Consider the following 21,468-nt stretch of genomic DNA (forward strand, 5'->3'; position numbering starts at 1 on the left):
GAGTGAGCAGACCTGGAGCTCTTTCCTCGAGGCATCAATTCTCACCGTACCCTGACAGACAGCCTTGGCTGCCAATAATTTATGTCATTGCACTTTCAAAAAAAAAAAAAAAAAAGCCCCGCTGGTCAGCCATTGGACGGTATTTACAACCCTAGGGGTGGGGAGAAAGAATAAGAGATGATGTCATAGAGGTGGTTCCCACAGAAACCACTGGGCCTTTTTTGTGCGTCTCTGTGTGCTTGGGGCTCATATTGGAGGGTGGAAGCACAGCACAGCACAGCACAGCACAGCACAACACAACACAACACAGCACAGCACAGCACAACACAACACAACACAGCACAGCACAACACAGCACAGCACAGCACAGCACAGCACAGCACAACACAGCACAGCACAGGCGTTGGCTGTGCTCTGTAGTTTTTATAGAGGTGCTATTGCGCTAATTACTTCATCTCAGAGTGAGGCAGAAGGTGTGAGCCCATAAATAGGCTCTGAGTTTGAAGAAAAAATATAGCACTGATGATGTTTTTACACCTTATGCACTGTCTTAGGCACGGCGTATTAATAGCGGGTGAGCATACATTATGTGATCCACTGCTGAGCCCTGTTAATCGAGGAAAAACAAGTTCCTATATCGAAATGATGGCCTGTAGATGTTGACAGAAATAAATACTGTTGTGCAGCTGGAGGGGCAGAGAATTTAAGAAGGTAAATCTTTTATAAAAGTCCTTTTAGGTGGGCTATACTCCAAAGCCTTATGGAAGCCTATTCTTTTATTTAAAAGATGCTTAAATGCAGACGCTCAGATACCATGTTTAAATGATAATCTAGCATCTAGATATAAGGCTTGTTCCATTTTTATCCGAAGCAAACATCCCGCCATTGGGTAAAGTCCTGCTCCATTAACTTCCTTAATCATCTTTTCCCCAAAACTGCAAAACTGATTGAATGCAAGTCCAACACCACTCTAGGAAGAGGAAATGTGTGGATCGCCCATTCTGCACACTACATTAACCAGCCTCCATCTGTGGTTTTTCACTCTGAACTGATGTTATCCACCATTCTTAGACCCTCGCTGTGCTTTGTTCCACGATCCTCTTGGCCTGTGTGTGTTGCTGCTCACGTTCCTACTGTGGGTTATCAATGCTGTTCGCAATAACATCATGTCTCCTCGCTCTCCGTAGTTATGGATCTGGTGCTTTTGACTGACGCACGGTGCAAGGGGAGGGGAGACGAACAGTGGAACTGTACACGCGCTCTGGGGGAAATAATAAGGAGTCCATGAGAGAGAGAGTGTGTGTGTGTGTGTGTGTGTGTGTGTGTGTTTGTGTGTGTATTGCCTGTATTGTTTTTGTGCTGTCATGGTGGGATCAGCTGGGAGTGATTGATACGGAGATCTTAGATGACATGTGCAGCATGTGATGGGTGAGTCACTTGGAGCAAGTGTACGGCTGTGAGCTCATGCCGGGTGATAAGTTTACACATAGACACACACACACACACACACACACACATCAGACTAATAGACAAATCTATTCACACTGACTGCCGCTCAGCGCCTCTCAATCTCTCAGGCTCAGACCAACAAAAGTGTGAGAACACCAGTGCTCTCTCCACACACATACACACACACACACACACACACACACACACACACACACACACACACACACACACGCACACACACACACACACGCCCACGCTGCCAAGAATCTCAACAAGGACTTAACGAGCGAGGATTCGTCCGCTGAAACGTTAAACTTTTCTGGAACTGATGCACATGCTGCGTTCTGCGAATCGCATGAAGGTCGCCATGCCTCGGGGACAGGTTTGGACACCGACGCCACCCCTGCCATGTTTGAGCCGTGAGACAAGCCTCTTCTTGTAGGCCCTGTTTGCAGCTGCAGGGGGTTTCTGTTGGCAGCGAGGGGGCTGAGCAAAGGGGGGGGGGGGGGGTAGCGGGGTATAAAAGTGAGGGGTATAAGAGTGTAAGAGTGAGGGTGCTCTCTCTCTCAATTTCTCCCTCTCTCTCTTTTCTCACTCCGGCTCGCGCTTGCAGCCAGCAAATGATACGCCCCCCCCCCCCCTCCCCCCCCCCACTCCACACACACACAGCCCAAGACCTCACATCCCAGGCATGCCAGCTGTGAATTGAGCATGCTCCACGTCACTGATGTAATTAGACATTAAGTGTCTGTCACTGATACCTTGACAACAAGCACTGTCAACAGAGGAACACAGGCCGCGTGTGTCCATCTCCGTCCCCCTCCGGCCTGGCCCTGGCCCTCCGTCCCCCTCTGGCTCTGGCTCCTCGACCCTGACACTCTGCTCTTTAAGAGGGCAGTAAATTAGCCGCTAACCTCCCCCCTTGATCAGGGGAGAGTAGTGTCCAGGCTCAGGCACAAGTCCTGCGCTCATATCAGAGGGGATTATGTCCTTTAGGGGCATGCACCGCGCTCACCACTTGCTTGGGACAGCAAGACACACACGCAAATGTGAGACAGGCACACACACACACACACACACACTCACAGAGGCACACAAACTCACACATCCACACGTGGGGCTTCTATTGCTTTGTAAGCACACACTTGCTTTCACACATTCACAAGCACACACATACACACATGTAAACACATACATGTATGCATACACTCACATGCTCAAACTCCTGCCAACTTTCCATAACACACTTTTTCACACACTCACACATTAAGCATCATTACATAGTACATATTCTGTATGCGTACTGTACTTCATAATAGAATATTTGTTTTAATAGCATAATATAAAATGGATAATTGACATTTCATAGTTATACTTTAGATACAGTATATGCATACTGTACATGTATACAAACATATATTTTAAAACATATATATTTTTGTAGAATTATGTAGAACATATATTTTGACTATATCTATATCTATTCTTATCTGCCAGTATACACACACACACACACACACACAGTCTTGCCCACAAGTGTACACATGGCCCACACTGACTCATGTAGCAAATGGCAGGCCTGGAGTGCACAGCACCATATTGTGAGGTTGTATGTGCTCACTCCTCAGCCTCAGGACGGGGCAGTCACATGACCTCATCCCACAAGCATGTGCTTGGATGTTTGAAGGCGCTCGCAAAGCCACACTGATACAATTGTCAGCGCTGACCTCTCCTCTGCCTGACCTGGCCAAGGCTCACCACCAGAATTGCTCATGTGGCGTTCCACACCTCCCCCACACCCTCCACCCCCCCCCCCACCCCCCCAGACACAGCCACACATCAGAGCCTCCATGGTGACAGTGAGACTCCTGTGTTCCTTCTATCGTCAAGTTGGTTTGTTGTTTTGTGATGACATGATTGTGATCTTTGCGGGCGTTGTGCTGTTTTTCGTTCTGCTGAAATATGTCACAAGCGAAACAAACACACGGGGTGACACAGAGTGAAAGGCCAGGAGTTCATCCTGGTGTGTGATCACTGGTCAGCAAGCGCTCACACCCATAGTGGTTTGTAAATGGAGAGATCACTCTCTCTGCTCTCCCTGCACTTCCTCTTCCTCTGCCCTCTGGCTCTGCTTGCAAACCTCCAACAGGTGGACTGTTGAGGCCAGCAGCTGTTTGTCATTGTATTGCATTGTGTCTCTCCTTTCCTCTCCTCTCCTCTCCTCTCTTCTCCTCTATTCTCCTCTCCTCTCCTCTCCTCTCCTCTGCTCTCCTTTCCTCTTCTCTCCTCTGCTCTCCTCTGCTCTCCTCTCCTCCCTTCTCCTCTCCTCTCCTCTCCTCTCCTTTCCTTTCCTCTCCTCTCCTCTCCTCTTCTCTCCTCTGCTATCTTCTCCTCTCCTCTGCTCTCCTCTCCTCTCTCCTCTCCTCTCCTCTCCTCTCCTCTCCTCTGCTCTCCTCTGCTATCTTCTCCTCTCCTCTCCTCTCCTCTCCTCTGCTCTCCTCTGCTCAAGCCGGGGCGGCGCACTGGTAATTGAGGGTTTGCAAGCGTAGGAAAAGTTTACAACAACGTCGTAAAGGAACATCCCCTCCTCGCTAGGCTGCTTCCAAGTGACCCATTTCCACTCAACCAGCATTACACGGCACAACATGTTCAGGTGTTTTTTTTTTTTTAATGCTTATTTAATGAACAACAGCCATCAGTGGCCCATGTGGGTGGAGAAGGTGGTGTGTTTAAACAAGAGGGGAGTTGAGGTTTGCCTCTCTTTCTCTCATTCCATCCCTTCTTTCTGTCGATCCCTACTCTCTCTTTCTCTCTCTCTCACGCTCTCTCTCTCTTTCTAGGCTGCTGTGTTTATTTTTGTATTATGAAACAGAACACCCGCATAGTGACTTCACATCAAAAATAGAGTCAGCAAGCAGCCAGTGGTCGAGTGTCACTGAGCTAAATGCTCTGTGGTCATTCTGCTGTTGGTGTTTAACAAGCAACAGTGGTGCTCTTGACACTCTCAGTCTCTGTGTGACTAGGAAAAGCTAATACACACACACATGAGGATACAGGCTCCCTCTCTCCCTCTCTCTCTCAAACACACACACACACAGATGCCTGGTGTGTGTGTTTACTGTGTGGTAGTAAAATCCCATGACTGTGTGAATTCTCACTGTTCTGATCCCTGCTCTCCCACTGCCCCCCCTCTCCTCCACCTCTCTCTCTCCTCCACCTCTCTCTCTCTCTCTCTCCCACCTCTGTCTCTCTCTCCTCCACCTCTCTCTCTCTCTCTCTCCCACCTCTGTCTCTCTTCTCCACTTCTCTCCCTCCTCCACCTCTCTCTCTCTCCCTCTCCCACCTCTGTCTCTCTCTCCTCCACCTCTCTCTCTCTCTCTCTCTCTCCCACCTCTGTCTCTCTCTCCTTCACCTCTCTTTTCTCTCTTTCTTTCTTTCTCTCTTTCTTTCTCCTGAGCCCTGACAGAATGTGTCTGTTCAACAGGAGCCCGTGGGTCACCACATGGCAAGGGTTAGTGCAGCGCTGGGTCCTTGCTAGCCTGCGCTAACAGGCAGGCTGTCACAGGACCTGCTCTGTGTCCCCGCTGGGCACAGGTTAAAGCCCCACTCTAATGGCTGTTTGTGGGCCTACATGCTGTCCTCATAAAGTCTGTTTTTGCTTTGTTTGTTTGCTTTTCCCCAAAGGGGGAACCAACAGAGATTGTTGGCTGAACACGGTAACCTCATGTTTGCAAGAGCAAAAAAAAAAGTGGTGCTCCCCATAAACAACCTATAAATGCAACAAGGAATATCGTAAAGATATAATAAAACACCTTTAAGTGATTTTATAAAAATACCTGCGCCTCAGAACATGCATACTCTTCAGTAAAATGTCCCTGTAATAAAGAATGTACCCTAAAGAAAAGCAAGCACAGACTATTACTTTTTAAGTGCTCTAACACAGACAGTCTGATGCAGCTGTAACACAGATTACTGGTCTGTAAAGGCTGAGAGGAGATTACGGCTCTGTGGAGTAGTTTAAACACACAATCTCCGCTCTTAGCCTGGAGGGCTCCTGGCTCCTTGAGTTGGAAAAAAAAATCAACAAAATAACACACTGCCATGCTGTGTGTGTGTGTGTGTGTGTGTGTGTGTCTCAGGGGAGTAAAAATCTGTGTGTTTCTGTCAGCAAGTAAAAGGAGGGAAGCGTAGGAGCCCTCCTCACCCTCCCTACCTCTCTCTCTCTTTCCCTCTCTCCCTCTCACCCTCCCTACCTCTCTCTCTCTCTCCCTCTCTCTGCCCCCAGCCTCAGCGCCGGCCCCTAAGGTGGCCGCATATTTGTGTGGTGAGTAAGGAATGCGGGAACATGCCTTACACATTAGCAATGACCGAGCCGCAGCCGAGCGCCACTAGAGAGCAGAGTCGACGCGCACGGCAGAGTGAGCTCATTCACTGGGGGAGCGAGCGAGTGAGAGAGAGAGAGAGAGATAGAGAGAGAGAGAGAGGGAGGGAGAGAGGGGAGGGGGAAGTGAGCGAGAGAGCGAGAGAGAGAGGGAGAGAGGGGAGGGGGAAGTGAGAGAGAGAGAGAGAGAGAGAGAGAGAGAGAGCGTGAGCGAATGAGAGCGCACAGACAATAGGGAGCTGCATTTCCAGCTGGAGACAGAAGGCGAGAGACACGCAGCGTGGAGAGAAGTGTCGCTGCCGCGGGCTGCCACTGAAGCAGGAAAACACTCTTCCTCTCCGCTCAGCCACAACACTTTTCTCTCTCTCCTTTCATCCCTCACTGCTCCTGGAGGACTCTTTACCCACATTTTTTACATTTTAATTTTTTAATTTTTTTTAAAGATTTATTTTTGAACTTTTTTTTTTGCTACTTCCCTCAGCCCTGAGCTGTTAAGAGTGGCTCCAAGTGACAGTGACTGTGTCAGCTGTGTGGAAGTGTACGAGCGTTTGGCTGCGGTGCCAGCGGTGTGTGTGTGTGTGTGTGTGTGCGCGGCTCTAGCTGCTGAACGCTCCTCTCTTTGCCGGCGTTGCCGCTGCTGCTTGGCGAGTGTGCCGGTCTGCCTGGATGCCCGTGGACGTGGTCATAGCCCCCCCACGGCACCTCTGGACGGAGATGCACGAGAGTGAAATGAAGCTGAAGATCAGAGTGCGCAGGGTGAAGGAGGGACGCGACCTCAGAGGTGTGTGTTAGTGTGTGTGTAGGTGTGTGACTGTGTGCTGGTGTGTATGTGTGTGTGTGAGAGTGTGTGACATATTCCCTTTAAAAAGGCTTTTTTTGCAAAGTGTGTATCTAGCTTTGGAGTCTGAGTGTGCTCATGGTACTGTGTGTATGTGTGTGTGTGTGTGCATGTGTGCCTGTCTCTATGTATATTTTAAGAGGCACAAAGGTACAGTCTGTGAATACTGTACAGGGTACAGTGCAGCCATAAACATCCTGTTCTCTTGTTGGGCTGGTAGCAGCACATCCACTGTGCACTGGGTCTGTGTGTGCCTTCCTGGATCAGTGCTTTGTGTCAGGCTAGCATTAGCTCAGTGGTCAGCTTGCAGAGTGGTGGACACACATGAGGAGACCTCATTCTGTCGAGACTGACTTGCAGAGAGCTTAGGATATAAGGGCAGTATGAGTTAAGACACACACACACTCACACATACACACACACACACACACACACACACACACACACAAACACACATATACACATGCACATACACAGCACTGCTAGATGATAAACACATAGTGTGTTAGTGCGCTGTAACATCCAAAAAATGAACAATGGCTTCAGCCCGTGGGTTATGAGAAAATCATCAGCTTTTTGCTTTGTGTTGATAGCAGCAGAAGTGCTTGTCAGATCTTATTCATAGCCCGTGCTTGCACATCAGTGGGACTCCTTGTACCTGTCTGCTGCCCAGTGGGGGCTCGTGTGTGTGTGTGTGTGTGTGTGTGTGTGTGTGTGAGGAGGGCACAGATGGAGCCACGGCGCTGCCTGGCTTTATGAGTCTACCTGCTGCCAGGGAGCTGCAGCAGTGCGAGTGTGTGAGGTGTGTGAGGTGTGTGAGGGAGGGATTGGATACTCTGTCTCCAGCTGAATTAGAGCTGCTTCCTCTGCAAGAAAGGAGTTGCAGCTTTACACTGCAGTCTGAATGTGTCCATGTCATAGTGGATTTATACATATACAGTAGTATTTATTCATTTTATTATAATATTATTAATACATGTATTATCTGAATAAAGAGTGTAATTAATTCATGTATGATTGCAGTAAAATTATGTAAGTGAGCATTTCTTCCTGTCCATGTGACTAAAGCCAAGTGCATTTAAATGTGTCACGCTTGATGATTGGAGCTTCTGCTTGATTGACTCACTCTCTCCACACACAACTCTGGCTATTTCTGCCGGATGATTTGTCATTTCCGTGACAAATCTGGTCAAGTTTTTGTGTGTATGTTCATCATTGTGCCGATGCGCGTGCGATGCATGGATGGAAATGTCTGCTTCATGTGGAAAGCTGTGATTGTCCGGCGAGGCTGGACTCAAAAACGCCTGCTGTCCACCAGGCCAGCCAAGGGCGCACTGGTCTGCGTTTGATCAGGAATAGACATGGCGTAGGTGTGAGCTTCTGGTCAGGAGACAGGGTCACCCCTCGTGTTGCCAGGCTGGTAAATAGCGACTCATTCTGCCTCTGAGGTAATGCGGGTTCATTGTGCACCGAACAGACCCCGGGCTATGAAGGGGGAATGGGTATGGTGAATGCACAGTGTGTATTTGTATGTATGTTTGTGTGGTGTGTGTGTGTGTGTGTGTGTGTGTCTGTGTGTGTGTGTGTGTGTGTGTGTGTGTGTATTTCAGGCACTCACAAAATCAATGGATTTCCATTCAAGCCAGAGCCCTTTGTCTGTGAGTGTGTGTGTGTGTGTGTGTGTCAGTGGTGATGTAATGTATGTCATTGCCTGCTGGGTGAAAGATAGCTGATTGAGAGACAGATGGAGGGCCCATCTCTCCCCCCAACCCAAAAGAAAGAGAGAGAGGTGGGGGGGGGGGTACTGGGGCAGGGGGCTATTTAGGGCATCAGGGCAGTCGCTGAGAGGCTAGCGTTCCTCTCCACACACCCCAAAATTGCCCCCTTCCCTACTTTTACCAGCACCACTTAGCCCCCGCTGAAAGGCATCTCTGCTGGAGGATGTTTTTGGAGAGGCTACACAACTCTGGGGCCTGTCAGCACGCTGCCTCATCTCCGTCCACCCAAGTCGGAGTCAAGCTGCAGCCGCTCGCCTGACGTTTGGCTTCTGGGTGGACTGGCATATTAAAAATGCATGTGACAACAAAGGCTGCACAGCAGACTGATTTAGCTCATGCTAACTGCTATAAATAGGAGCCACAAGGGTAGGATAGGCTGGGGTGAGATGCACCAGGATAGTTAGAGTGTGTCTGTGTGTGCTTGTGTAAATGTGTGTGTGGGTGTAGTTCTGTCATGTGTGTGTGTTTCTGTGTGTGTGCCTGTACCTGTGTTGGCGGTGGTAAAGCAAGATTAAGCTTGTTTCTTTGTGTATCTTTGAGTATTAGTGCATGAGTGGTTGGGAGACAAAGACTTTAAGTGTGTGTGTGTGTATGTGTAATATATCAATTATATCTTCTACACATTTGTGTGTGTGTGTGTCTGTGTGTGTGTGTGCGTGCGTGCGGTGGAGACAGGTCTCAGACAGGTTCAACCATGAGCTCATGCTCTAATGAGTGTGTGATGATGATGCCTGTGCAGATGCTGCTGAACTGTGTGGAGAGAGAGAGAGAAAGAGAGAGAGAGGGAGGGAGAGAGAGGAAGAGATAGAGAGAGAGGGAGGGAGGGAGGGCCTCTCCCCTCTTTCTCTCTCTTTTCTGTGGCTTTGCCAGACCGGTGAATGAGGCAAAGGCAGGCAGGCTGCCGTGGACAAAGGGGAGGAGCCCGGTCAAACGGCTCTTACATAAGCGCTGGAAAAAGCCAGTCAGCGTCCACGGCACAGTGCCCTCTATTCCTTGCTCTGCCTCACTCCACACACACACACACACACACACACACACACACCCAAGACTCAGTGTGGACTCCCCCCATGCACGAAACAAAGAGTAAAGAGAGAGGACAAAGTCCGACCCCACTGCACACACGCACGCACGCACACACGCACGCACGCACACACACACACACACACACACACAGTCCCACAGGGTAGGGCATCTGAGGTCCCCTGCTGTGTGTGGATGGTTACTGTTGGATGGTGAATGGCCGAGCTTGGCTGGTAATTGATGTGTGTGTGCAATAAGAGGAGGGAGTAGGTGGGGGGGTTGATTTATTCAAGAGTGTTTGCACAGCCACGAGTGGGGGGGAGGGGGAGGGGGAGGGGGAGGGGAGGGGTCCACCCAGACCCCTGTCCCAAATTATTCTTTTCCCTAAATTAGGCAACAGGAGGAGAGTGATGTCACTCTCCGCTTGTGTGAGGCGGTGATAATGTGTGAAAATGTTCCAGACGAGAAGCGTGAGGGTGACACATGTGCATGTGTGTACATTAGGGTGTGTGTGTGTGTGTGTGTGTGTGTGTGTACATAAGGGTGTGTGTGTGTGTGCTTTTGTGTGTGAGAGAGGGCTGGGGGTGTCCACAAATAAGTCCTCTAACTTAATTTCTTTGGCTGTGTGGTGGAGACTGAGATGCACATTTGCTGCAGAAGGTTATGTGAGCGCTGTGTGTGTGAGCTGTGTGTGTGTTTGTGTTGTTTGACCAGTGCTAGTCCCTCCATGCATGCCTGCGCTGCACTTGCTGGTAATAGTCTGTAATATCACATGTCCAGATTTAGCAAAGTACACTTCACAGTCTCTGTAGTAGGACCTCACTTCATTTCTGTATTTAGCCCTCTGCACACACACACACACACACACACATGAACACACACATTTATATGTGATGACTTCATTTGGGTTAGTACAATTCCCTCCCTTTCTTCTTTTTTCAGTTGTGTGTGTGTGTGTAGGTGTGTGTGTGTGTGTGTGTGTGTGTGTGTGTGTGTGTGTGTGTGTGTGTGTGTGTGTGTGTGTGTTAAGTTGCAAAGATTTTCTCACTGTGTAATTGATGCATTAGAACTTGGATATTTTTAAAGCATTGCCTCCTGCATATCAATAATTTCTTTCACACGAGACCAAAGACCTTTGGAATCTCTCACATATTGGATCTGCTAAAAGGGAAATGTTCAGCTTTTCCATTACGACATGGACACGTAGGGAGACTCTCTTCTCCCCTCCCTTCTCCCCTCCATGCTTCCATTCTGTGGCCGTTTCTCCCCGTGCTTCTGTGTTCCATGTGGGCTATGGAGCCTCCGGCACGCTGCCTCTCTGTGAGGTGGGAGAGAGAGAGAGAGAGAGAGAGAGAGAGAGAGAGAGAAAGAGAGAGAGAGAGGGAGAGAAAGAGGTGGGGCTATCGTTTTTCCCAGACTGCCCTGCGGTGCGGCCTGCAGCCAGTGAGATCAGCGCTGTGGAATGACAGCGTCCAGGCCGGAGCCCCTCTTCCCTCACCACACACACACACACACACACACACACACACACACACACACACTCACACACCAAGTCACACACTCACACACCAAGTCCAGTCCGGTCCCGCGCAGCCTGGGGCTGAACTGGATTAGAGGCGCTGTCAGCAGGAGAACCAGCCCTGCCCCCGGGGCACATGATGTCACCCATGGCTAGTTGGGCTCCGGGGATGTTACACCAGGTGTGAGAGGAGGGGGGTTGAGTGTGTGTGTATATATATATATGTGTGTGTGTGTGTGTGTGTGTGTGTGTGTGTGTGTGTGTGTGTGTGTCTGTCTGGAGGGGGATGTGTGTTGCAGAGGGCTCTGTTGATATGAACAAAAAAGGGGGCCACATATGGCAGCTGAACTCTGTGTGTGTGTGTATGTGTGTGTGTGTGTGTGTGTGTGTGTGTGTGTGTGTGTGTGTGTGTGTGTGTGTGTGTGTGTGTTTTAGCATGTGGGAAGCTAGTAAAGCACAGACAGTGAGGTTGAGGGTTAGAACTCAGTGGGTTGCACACATAACCTCCTACCCCCTCCTAGGAGGAGTGAGAGATAGAGAGAAAGAAAGAGAGGGAGAAAGAGAGAGAGGGAGAAAGAGAGGGAGAAAGAGAGCAATAACTGCCGGCCCAGAGACAGCCCACTGGCTGGCCCACCCCAGCTCCCAGAGATGATGTCATCCTGTTTGGCAGTTGCCATTAATAGCTGGAAACAGACAAGCCTTCAGTGAGGACTTAAAGGGCCAGTCAGAGCAGGCTTGGGGAGGCCAGAGACTGGAGCTGTCATTACACCACTTACTCGCTCCGTTCTCATGTCAGTCTCTGGCTAATGGTTTACTCCTGGGCCCCTGGAGGAGAAGCAGGAGGAGGAGAAGGAGGAGCAGGAGGAGGAGGTGGAGGAGGTGGTGAATGAGGAGATGCTTCCCTCTGGCCTCTCTCTCTCACTAATGCTGCCACTCTCAATCAGCTGTCACATAGCTGCTGTTTGAAGTGTCTGTCCTACGCCCAGGAACAGAAAGAGAAGAACGTAAACAGGCAGATGTCGTGTAAGACGGGGGCTCCTGGTGGTGGTGGTGGTGCTGGTGGTGTAGCCTGCCTGCCGTTATGACAGCACTGAGTGTTTGGAGTGGGGGAGCAGGTCTGTCTGCTCTGACTCACACGCCCATGGGTGTTGAAGGGAGGCTCCTGTGGTTGGGTGGTTATATCAGAGAAACACACACACACACACGCACACCATGTGTGTGCACAATCACACACCTGCATCTAGTAACGGCTGGGAGCTGACGCTGCGGCACCCAATGATCTCACCCCTTATCTAAGATAAAAACACCAAATGATCAACATAGCCAGAAGCAAGGCAGGCATTGTGTGCTTGTGTGTGTTTGCATGTGTGTATGTGTGTGTGTTTGAATGTATGTGTGTTTGTGTGTGCATGTGTGTGTTTGTGTCAGAGGAAGAGAGAATGTGTTTGTGTGACTTTGTGTATGTGTGTGTGTATGTGTGTTTGTAACAGTATGTGTATGTGTGTGTGTGTGTATTTGTGTGTGTGCGTGTGTGTGTGAGCATTTAGTGAGTGCACAAGAGCTCATTGATTATGAGCCCACAAAAGCCTCAGCCACACTCTCTGCTGCAGCTGTGGCGTCCCGGCCAAAGGAAGGCCTTGCCAGCGCGGCGTCTTGTTCTAGCGGGATGCGGGGCGCGCTGGGGGCCAGTGACACTCGAGCAGGTGGCCAGACACCGAATGGGAACCAGAAAGGAGGGAAATTGTAAAGAGTTTCAGGGGGAAGGATAGAGATAGGGACCTCTGTTTAGTCTCCTTCTTTTTCTTATTCTCTTCCTTCTGCAGCTTGTCTTTGTCAAATATATACCCCAGCAGCCGTCTTAATTTAAAGGCCCTGGTGCTTTCATCCTTTGTTAAGAGAGCTCAGGCCTCCCGCCACTCATTCTTAACGCCTTTCAGCAGCGCAAGCCTCTCCTCAACTCCTCTCAATCCTCATCTCTCCTGCTCCCGCTCTCTTTCTCTCCTTTCTCTCTCTGTGTCTTTCTTTCCCTGGCCTGCTGTCTGTGTTCCCTCTGGTGTCGGCGGAGTGGAGTAGGTCGAGGGTGAGCACTAATCCTGGGGTGATGTCATCGCTCCAGACGCCTGCCTGCCTTACTTGGAAGTGGAGCTAATGTATCCCAGATTTGCGCGAGCGATTGGAGAAACCAGGGGGGGCGATGTTTCAATCGATCAGCACAGAACCGAGCTTTGTCTTCATGGAGGCACCTCGTGGCTAAGAGTCACGCTGAGATCATCAAGTTAGGATATTAGGCAATTGGTCACTTTTAGTGCACAAACAGTACAGAAGGTCTTGCTAAATGTGTGGCTATGTTTAGATTTGAGGTAATCCACCACTAAGTGTGCAGAACATCATGCTTTTTAGCCTCAGGGCCACTGGCTGCTGAAGTAGGTCTTATTTACTTAGATTGAGCCTTGCAGGGACTTGTAGTGTGTGTGTGTAGGTGTATGTGTGTGTGTGTGTGTCTGTGTCCACACCTGTGGCCTGCCTCATTCCCTCTCCCTCATGCCGATTTCAAGGAGAGATGACATCATGCAGGAAAAGGGAGTGAGAGACAGACGCCAACACCAGATCTAGCTCCCTCTTAAAGGGCCAGCTCTTCATTTCCTCTCTCTTCCTCCTCTCTTGTCTCTGTACTCCTCTCCACTCGTCTTTCTCTCTCTGTCCGTCTCCCGTTCTCTCCATTTCTCCTCCCCTTCCTTTCTTGTCGTCCTGAGTGTCCGTGGTCAGGTCTGTGTTCTGGGTGAAAGGGCACATGTAAAGCGTGCGTCAGGCCTGGTAATGTCGTTTGTGTGGGCCTGCCAAGGCAGACAGGATGTTTCTGTGTCTGCCGAGGCACGCTGGGGCTGCGGGCTGGGGGGGGGGGCGGGTTAGGGGGGTGCGTGTGTGGAGATTAACAGGCGAGGAAGCCCCCTCCACCACCACCACCACCACCACCACCACCACTGCCAGGGCTCAGCTGTGCACTCAGCACTCCCCCTCTTGTGCTACTGTGGACGTGTCCAAGGCCTCCGCCAAACCTGGGTGTCCCGCAATTGTGCATATTACTGCACATATTACACCACAGCAGGACTGACTCAGAGCACACAAGCCACCGTGTGCCTCAGTAGGCAAGTTTTACGCCACTGCTAGGGGAGCTCTCCCAACACTGACCTGGATTTTACTTGGAAAAATAATCAATGGTGGCTTTTTTTGGAAAAGGTCAAGGGACTGTTGCTCAAGTCCATGTTTATTTTCTATTTGATGACTAAGACACTCTCTCTCTCTCTGTTCTTCCATTAGGGGGCTTCGCAGCCTTCTCCTCCTGCTTTCCCGGCCTGTGTGAGAGCAAGCAGGCCACCATCCTCCCCATGAGCCTATCCCAGCCCTGCCTGCCCGTCGCCAACGTGGGCCCCACCCGCATCCTGCCCCACCTCTATCTGGGCTCCCAGAGGGACGTCCTCAACAAGGTAACCCCCCCCCCCGCCCCCCTGGACCCTCCCGCTCTCCTCAGAACACACATACACACACACACACACACACATACACACATTCGCTCCCTCACACACACATTCGCTCCCTCACACACTTGCTCACTCTCCCCACACTTACTCGAGGGCAGAATTGAACGCATTGAGGCAGACTTCCCCCTACACCCACAAGTCCATCCACCCACCGATCAGTTGGCTCCTCAAAACACACGTTCATCTCTCTCCGCACTCACTGGTCAGAGTCAAGCAGAAATGCAAATATGTGGTTAGTGTCAGCACCTATTCAGTTAGAGTGACATACGGAAACAAGTGGGAGGAACATGACATTAACGTCTCGTGACAGCAAATATGCATTTTATTATTATACGGCCTCCCTCACACACCTGCTTGGGTGGGGTTACTCAGGAAAGAGCTAGAATCTTCTCATGATCTAAAATGTCAGGTATGTAAGTCTAGAATAACAGGAGGCTGGTGACAAGCTGCGCTTTATCTCTTCCCAGTGTGTAATGACATGTTAGAACATACTTTTCCTTCTTGGGGCTGTTTGCATACCCAGGTAAAGCATTAGTGCTGTGAGAAAGGAATGCCATGAGATCATCGCAGATAAGCAATGAGTGGCATTCTGCACGGCTGTCTTCTTTTGAAGCCACAGCTTGTTTTCAAATGTCGACCCCGTCAAAGTGATTATTGAGCTCCCTAGCGAAAGCATTTTATCACCGCATACCATCTCTGTTAGTCTCTCACGCACTCACACCGCGGGCATAAATAAAAGATAAGATTACAGCGGCTGCCAACAATGGTGGGTTTTCTCAACAGCCACAAGTTAAAGGAAGCTTCACTAACTTCCTCATTTTTAAACAAAGAAAGAAAACTCCTACGACGTCACTGAGGGGTGAGGTCACTTCTTGTGAAATCTGACATGACATGGTGGACTCATGGCTGTCTCTGTTGTTGGTCCAGGAGCTGATGGCCCAGAGCGGCATCACCTACGTGCTGAATGCCAGTAACACCTGTCCCAAGCCAGACTTCATAAGCGAGAGCCACTTCATGCGCATTCCCGTCAATGACAACTACTGTGAGAAGCTGCTGCCCTGGCTAGACAAAACCAATGACTTCATCGGTAAGTAGGCTCCACTGGGAAACCGCATGCTATTACATCCTGCTGACACAGCGTGAGGGTGTGTGTGTTTGTGTGTGTGTGTGCGTGCGTGCGTGCGTGCGTGTGTGTGTGCGTGTGTGTGTGCGTGTGTGTGTGTGTGTGTGTGTGTTTTTTGATCCCTCTGAATAAGCATCCTGTAAAGCACCTGAGTGGGAGGTCTGCTGATGGTGGGCTTGTAAAGCAGGATGTGGAATTTTTGTTGTTGTTGTTATTTTCTTAACGGACTGCTGTGCTTGTCCTCCGCGGCCGAGTCCCAGAGCCTCCCTGCGTGCCCTGACCTGACGTGTGTGTTTTTCGCTCTCCTCTCTCTCCACAGACAAAGCCAAGGTGTCAAACTGCCGCGTCATCGTCCACTGTCTGGCCGGCATCTCACGCTCGGCCACCATCGCCATCGCCTACATCATGAAGACCATGGGCCTGTCATCGGATGATGCCTACAGGTAGATACCTAGACAGACACACTTATGCACTTAGTCTCATTAATAATGAACAGTTATAGTTCATAATAACAAGATTACATTAGAACTCTCTTACAGTACAGCTCTCATGACAATCCTAATTAGATTACCTTGTTGAATTGTTTTTAGCATAACCTTTATACCTAAACCATGTTGCAAGTCAGACATGTCTCTAAAAGCTTGCTTGTTTTGGCAGATTTGTGAAGGACCGGAGGCCTTCGATCTCGCCCAACTTTAACTTCCTGGGCCAGCTGCTGGAGTTTGAGAAGGGCCTGAAGGTGCTGAAGGCTCTGACCTGCCACCCCATGCGGACGCTGACGGAGCGGCATGAGGAGGAGCAGGAGATGCGCGAGGTGCTCGGGGAGCAGAGGGAGGCCAGCTCCTCTCTGGACGGCCAAGAGCTCGGCTCTGAACCCAAACTCCCTGTCCCCGGTGCTCTGAAGCAGGGCCTGAACGGCCTGGACCTGTCTGCCGAGCACATCGCCGACACCAACCGTCTCAAGCGCTCCTTCTCTCTCGACATCAAGTCCGTGTACGCGCCCGGGCAGTGCCAGCGTCTCTCGCCACCCAAGCTGGCGCTCACGCCCATCAGCTCGGAGGACGTGCCCAAGCTGTGCAAGCTGGACAGCCCCAGCAGCAGCGGCGGCCAGTGCTCGCCCGTGCCCGACAGCCCAACCGGCTCGGCCGAGTCGCCCAGCGGAGGTGGGCCGGGCGAGGCCCGCGTGCGTCAGCGGAGGAAGGGGAGGCGCAGCAGCAGCAACAGCAGCAGCAGCAGCAGCAGCAGCAGTGGTAGCAGCACCCTTAGCGAGACCTCCACCCCTCCTACACCCCCACACTCCCTCTCCCTCAGCCTGAGCCTCCCGCACCCACTGCTCGGACCCCATCACCCCTCGGAGTTGGGCGGCGGCGGCAGCACCAGGAGCTCCCTGCTGCTGAACCTGCCCACTGGCGCCAGCCCCATCTGGACCCAGCACAGGGACACGGTGCAGGCCACCACGCCCAGCACCCCCACCGGCGAGTGCCCATGGTTCCTGGGGTCCGGCTGCGGTCCCGCGTCGGCGCTCGCCTCCAACTCCTCCTCCTCCTCCTCCTCCTCGGTGGTGTCCTCCTCCACGCTGCGCTTCGGGAGCAGCTCCGCGTACGTGGCGTTCGGCTGCAGCGGGCGCGCGGGCTCCGGCGAGGAGCGGGTGCAGCTGCGGGACAAGCCCCAGGAGGGCAGGGACGCTCGGGGCAGCTGGCACGAGGACTCGTCCGCCACCACCGCCGCCGCCTCAGCTGGCGGCGGCAGCAGCGTGGTGGACAAGCAGTTCAAGCGCCTCAGCTGCCAGATGGAGTTCGAGGAGGGCATCTCGGAGACGCACTCCCGCGAGGAGCTGGGCAAGCTGGGCAAGCAGTCGAGCTTCTCTGGGAGCATGGAGATCATCGAGGTCTCCTGACGCCACAACCTAGGACTGACCTGAAGTGGACAGACAGGAAGACTTCAATTACCTGGTGGTTACACTATTACACGGGCCTTTTTCAGGTCAACTTTGATTGTTGGCTTGGAAGATTCCTGCCTCTCAGAGACAGATAGTCAAACAGACAGACAGTTCAGATATTAGGGTCTCTGTGTTGGACAGGTTGGACTATGAGAAAAAGGCTGCAACTGTCACAGAGTGGCAGGCCAATGCAATGCAAGCTGGATTTTATGGCAAAGGGAAATTTGCTCTCATGTGCTCGATGGACAGTTCGTACTGACAGAGGCAAAAAGAAGGACATTCAGTTTATCCTAATGTTGGACTGCAGTACTTTGAAAGAAAAGTGCCATACTCCAGCACCAAAGGAAAGCTATGAACATACACACACACACACTGACAAACACAGACAGACACAGACAAACACACACACACACACAAGGCGTGCTACTGTACCATTCGAAATGAAGGATGCGCTTTGGGGAGAGCTCAAGCTCCCAGCATGCCTAAATTAATTAACATGAAGAGAACTGTGGGTAACCACAGGTGAAAACATAAAAGATGCTTTTCAAAAATACAGTTTTGTTTTTCTTTTGACATACTGTCAATTGTGTCAGTGTTAACAGCTATATGCGCCGCAAAAGTATTAGTTGTGATGATATCCTGTGTGTTTATGGTAGGAGATGTGCCAATGGCGCACTCTCAACCAAACTACTGTAACTCCTCCTCCAAATGTACACTGAGCATGCTCTAAGTGGCTGGCTACCTACAGACAGACAAGCTGTGTACCCACAGCACTAAGCTTTATATATATTAAAATATATATATCCATACACATATACATGCATATGTAAAAAATCATACTGCAATTTTAATGGACAAATGTTTTATCCATTATTTTTGTTTTAATTTATTTTATCTGTTTCATTCTGGCAATGAGAAATAATATAATATTTGTGAACTCATGTTGTTTATTTCTTGCAGTTTAACTGTATTGTATTTATAAGAATGCAAACACTTACAAACAAAACACAAACTTCAAGCAATACAAAATTATTTTTAAAAGTCTCTATCAGTCTGACAAACCTCCTCTTGTGTGCCAGTCTTTCATAACCTCCACATGCATGCCATGATCGAGAACCCCTTGCCTGACTAGAGCTTCCCCTGTGTAGTCCCTACTATACAATATATACTGGCTATAGGTATGCACATAACGAAGAATGAACATCATATTTAACATGAGAAGAGGCAGAGACTGCCTTTTTATTCTGAACTTGGTTGCAGTGCGGCTTTCGAACCTCAGCATTGCGCCTGGGAAACACTCCCACTGCCCTGAGAATCCAGACTAAGCTCCAAACTCACTGTGCTCTAACCCCATCCCCCCCCTCCCGCCATTTACACACAACAGTGAAGCACACAACACTCATGGAACGACTGTTTAACACCACCTGTTTCAGGCACCCATTTAACACCACCTGTTTCAGGCGTCCATTTAACACCACCTGTCCCCGGCGCCCATGCAGTGGAATAGACCGGAAGTCTAGCAGGGGTGGGTGGGTAGGTGGGGGGGCATTCTCAGTCTCAGGGGAAACTCCCAGGATCAATTGGTTTCATTGAGCACACGGACACAATAAAGGCCTCGTAGATCATTTCTTTCCTTCCCCCTCTCTCTCTATTATTATTCCCCAATCTATCAGTACCCATTGCGCTCTCACCTATGTGTTGTGGAGTGGGGAGAGGGCTTTGGCTCGGCACAAATGTGAACAGGATAACTCAATATGCAGCGCAGAATCGCAGCTTCCTTTTCTCCTGTTGGCTTTCGCTTGTGAGTAAGCCTCCTGCTGCTGCTGGGTCTACTGTGTTCTTTTCTGTTTTTTATCCTCAGCCTATTAATGTGGAAGAACAAGCAGGCGATCCTCGTGTTATTATTATTATTATTATTATTATTATTATTATTATTATTATTGGTCATTTTGATATTGTAAATAGCAACATTATGGATACCTTAGGCTGCTTGATGCAAAATACCTCAGGTTCTATTCAAATGCTTTTTCTTCCCCTTGTACCTGTTTTGTGGAAATGAAACAAAATACAAGCAAAACCACATGCTCTCCTCTCTGTGTTCTTCTTGTGATGCACTCACACACACATACACACACACACACACACACACACACAATTACTTGACAGAAAGCATCACGTAACTTTGCTGGTCTGGAGTATCTCTGATTATAGACCTAATGACAGTTTAATTGCCATGCAGCACCTTACACATAAGGAGACCATTTAGCCTGTTTAATAGTCTAGGGTATTATTATCACAGTTGGTTATACACTTACGGTGCCCTTACATACTTATTTTTGCCAGCAGTGCCACTGCTGGGGCCATTTTGGTGCCCTAAGCCAGTTGCTTTGTGGTCCCCCCCCCCCCCCCAAAAAAGAAATTTGATCGGGATTAATCTTAAATTGTTAAAACATTTATAAGTATAGTATAAGTATATACAGTACCCTCCAGAATTATTGGCACCTCTGCTAAAGTTGACTAAAAAGAGGAATATAAAATCATCTTTTGGAAATTGATGGAAATGCCTTAAGTAAAAAAATGAGGAAATATCCAACCTTTAAGGACACCAATTTTCTAAATACAGGGGTCATAAGTATTGGCACCCCTATGTTAAATTCCAATAGAGGCAGGCATATTTTTGTTTTTAAAGGCCAGTTATTTCATGGATCCAGGATACTATGCATCCTGATAAAGTTCCCTTGGCCTTTGGAATTAAAATAGCCCCACATCATCACATACCCTTCACCATACCTAGAGATTGGCATGATTTTATTTCAGTTAGCCTATTAGCTGGTTTGATGCTCATTGCGCTCAATGCATATCAAACCAGCTACTGTAATAGGCTAACTGAAATAAAACCATGCCAATGTTTGCCTTTTTAGTCAACTTTAGCAGAGGTGCCAATTATTCTGGAGGGTACTGTATACTTATACTATACTTATAATACATAATACACACCATTACTGTGTGTTTTTATACATTGTCAGTTTGCCACTGCCTGGTGCCCCAAACAAATATGTTCAGTATATCTCACTTTCCTTAGAAAATGACTCAGAATACACTCACAATATGACTTATCAAGGAACATATGAGGACATGTTTCCAATGAGTGACAAAAAAGGCCTGGCCCTGTTTCAAATTAACTGCCTTTATGCATTCATGAGTCCTCACATACAACAAGTATGTAAGAAATCCACACCAGTACCAACAGAAATACTTCAGTGACCGTGTAAAGACTAACCGTAGGTTCATGTGATTTCCATCATTGTAAAATAGCTTTCCTATTCAGAAGCCATTTTTATTCTTCACTGATAAGAATACATTTTTCTACAAGATGTAGATCTTTGTTCGACTGTTGGCTTACTACAGATTTGCCTTCTTTCACGATACTGTCACTTTCCCCCAATATCTTTCATTTCAAGACGTTTAACACTAAAATATCACCCCTCACACTTTGTGGCCAACTGTTACGGGATCATAAAAGCTTCATCTAGAATTCACAACCCTGCAAAAAGAGTAATTGATGTAAAACTACTGTGTGCAATTCCTAATAGCTCTACCCTCTCTCACCCGTAGAGTGACAAAGCATGTTCAGGCCACTTTGAACCATGTCATCTTTTCCCCTCTTGGTTAGCTCCATACAGCGGAGTTTGTTGGAGTTAACCCTTAAAGGAGTACCGTCACACTGGTGTGACGGGAATGTTGAGAAATGAACGTTCTAAAGAATATCTGGGTTCATTGAATTCAACATAGAATTTTGAACTCAGAACTTAGAACGTTCAAAAACCTACACCTTTAATGTTGGGTGCAGGAGGTTGGAGTTAATGTGGGGTGCAGGGCAGA

The 21,468-nt window shown here is 49.3% G+C and overlaps 1 protein-coding gene across 2 annotated transcripts in view; it reads left to right on the forward strand.

Moving 5' to 3' along the window:
- Positions 1-19,668, forward strand: part of LOC121681508 (dual specificity protein phosphatase 8-like) — a 51,233-nt gene extending 31,565 nt beyond the window's left edge. The window contains exons 1-5 of one of the 2 annotated variants that reach the window (XM_042061273.1): positions 6,010-6,611; positions 14,304-14,470; positions 15,452-15,611; positions 15,967-16,090; positions 16,305-19,668. In XM_042061273.1, the coding sequence (XP_041917207.1) occupies positions 6,497-6,611; positions 14,304-14,470; positions 15,452-15,611; positions 15,967-16,090; positions 16,305-17,544 (1,806 nt within the window). In that variant the 5' untranslated portion in view covers positions 6,010-6,496 and the 3' untranslated portion in view covers positions 17,545-19,668. Of the gene's footprint in view, positions 1-6,009; positions 6,612-14,303; positions 14,471-15,451; positions 15,612-15,966; positions 16,091-16,304 lie in introns of those variants that run through there. The other variant, XM_042061272.1, reaches the window with a different exon arrangement.
- Positions 19,669-21,468: the final 1,800 nt, after the last annotated feature.

This window comes from Alosa sapidissima, chromosome 14 (genome assembly GCF_018492685.1).
Source record: "Alosa sapidissima isolate fAloSap1 chromosome 14, fAloSap1.pri, whole genome shotgun sequence".
Classification (NCBI taxonomy): domain Eukaryota; kingdom Metazoa; phylum Chordata; class Actinopteri; order Clupeiformes; family Clupeidae; genus Alosa; species Alosa sapidissima.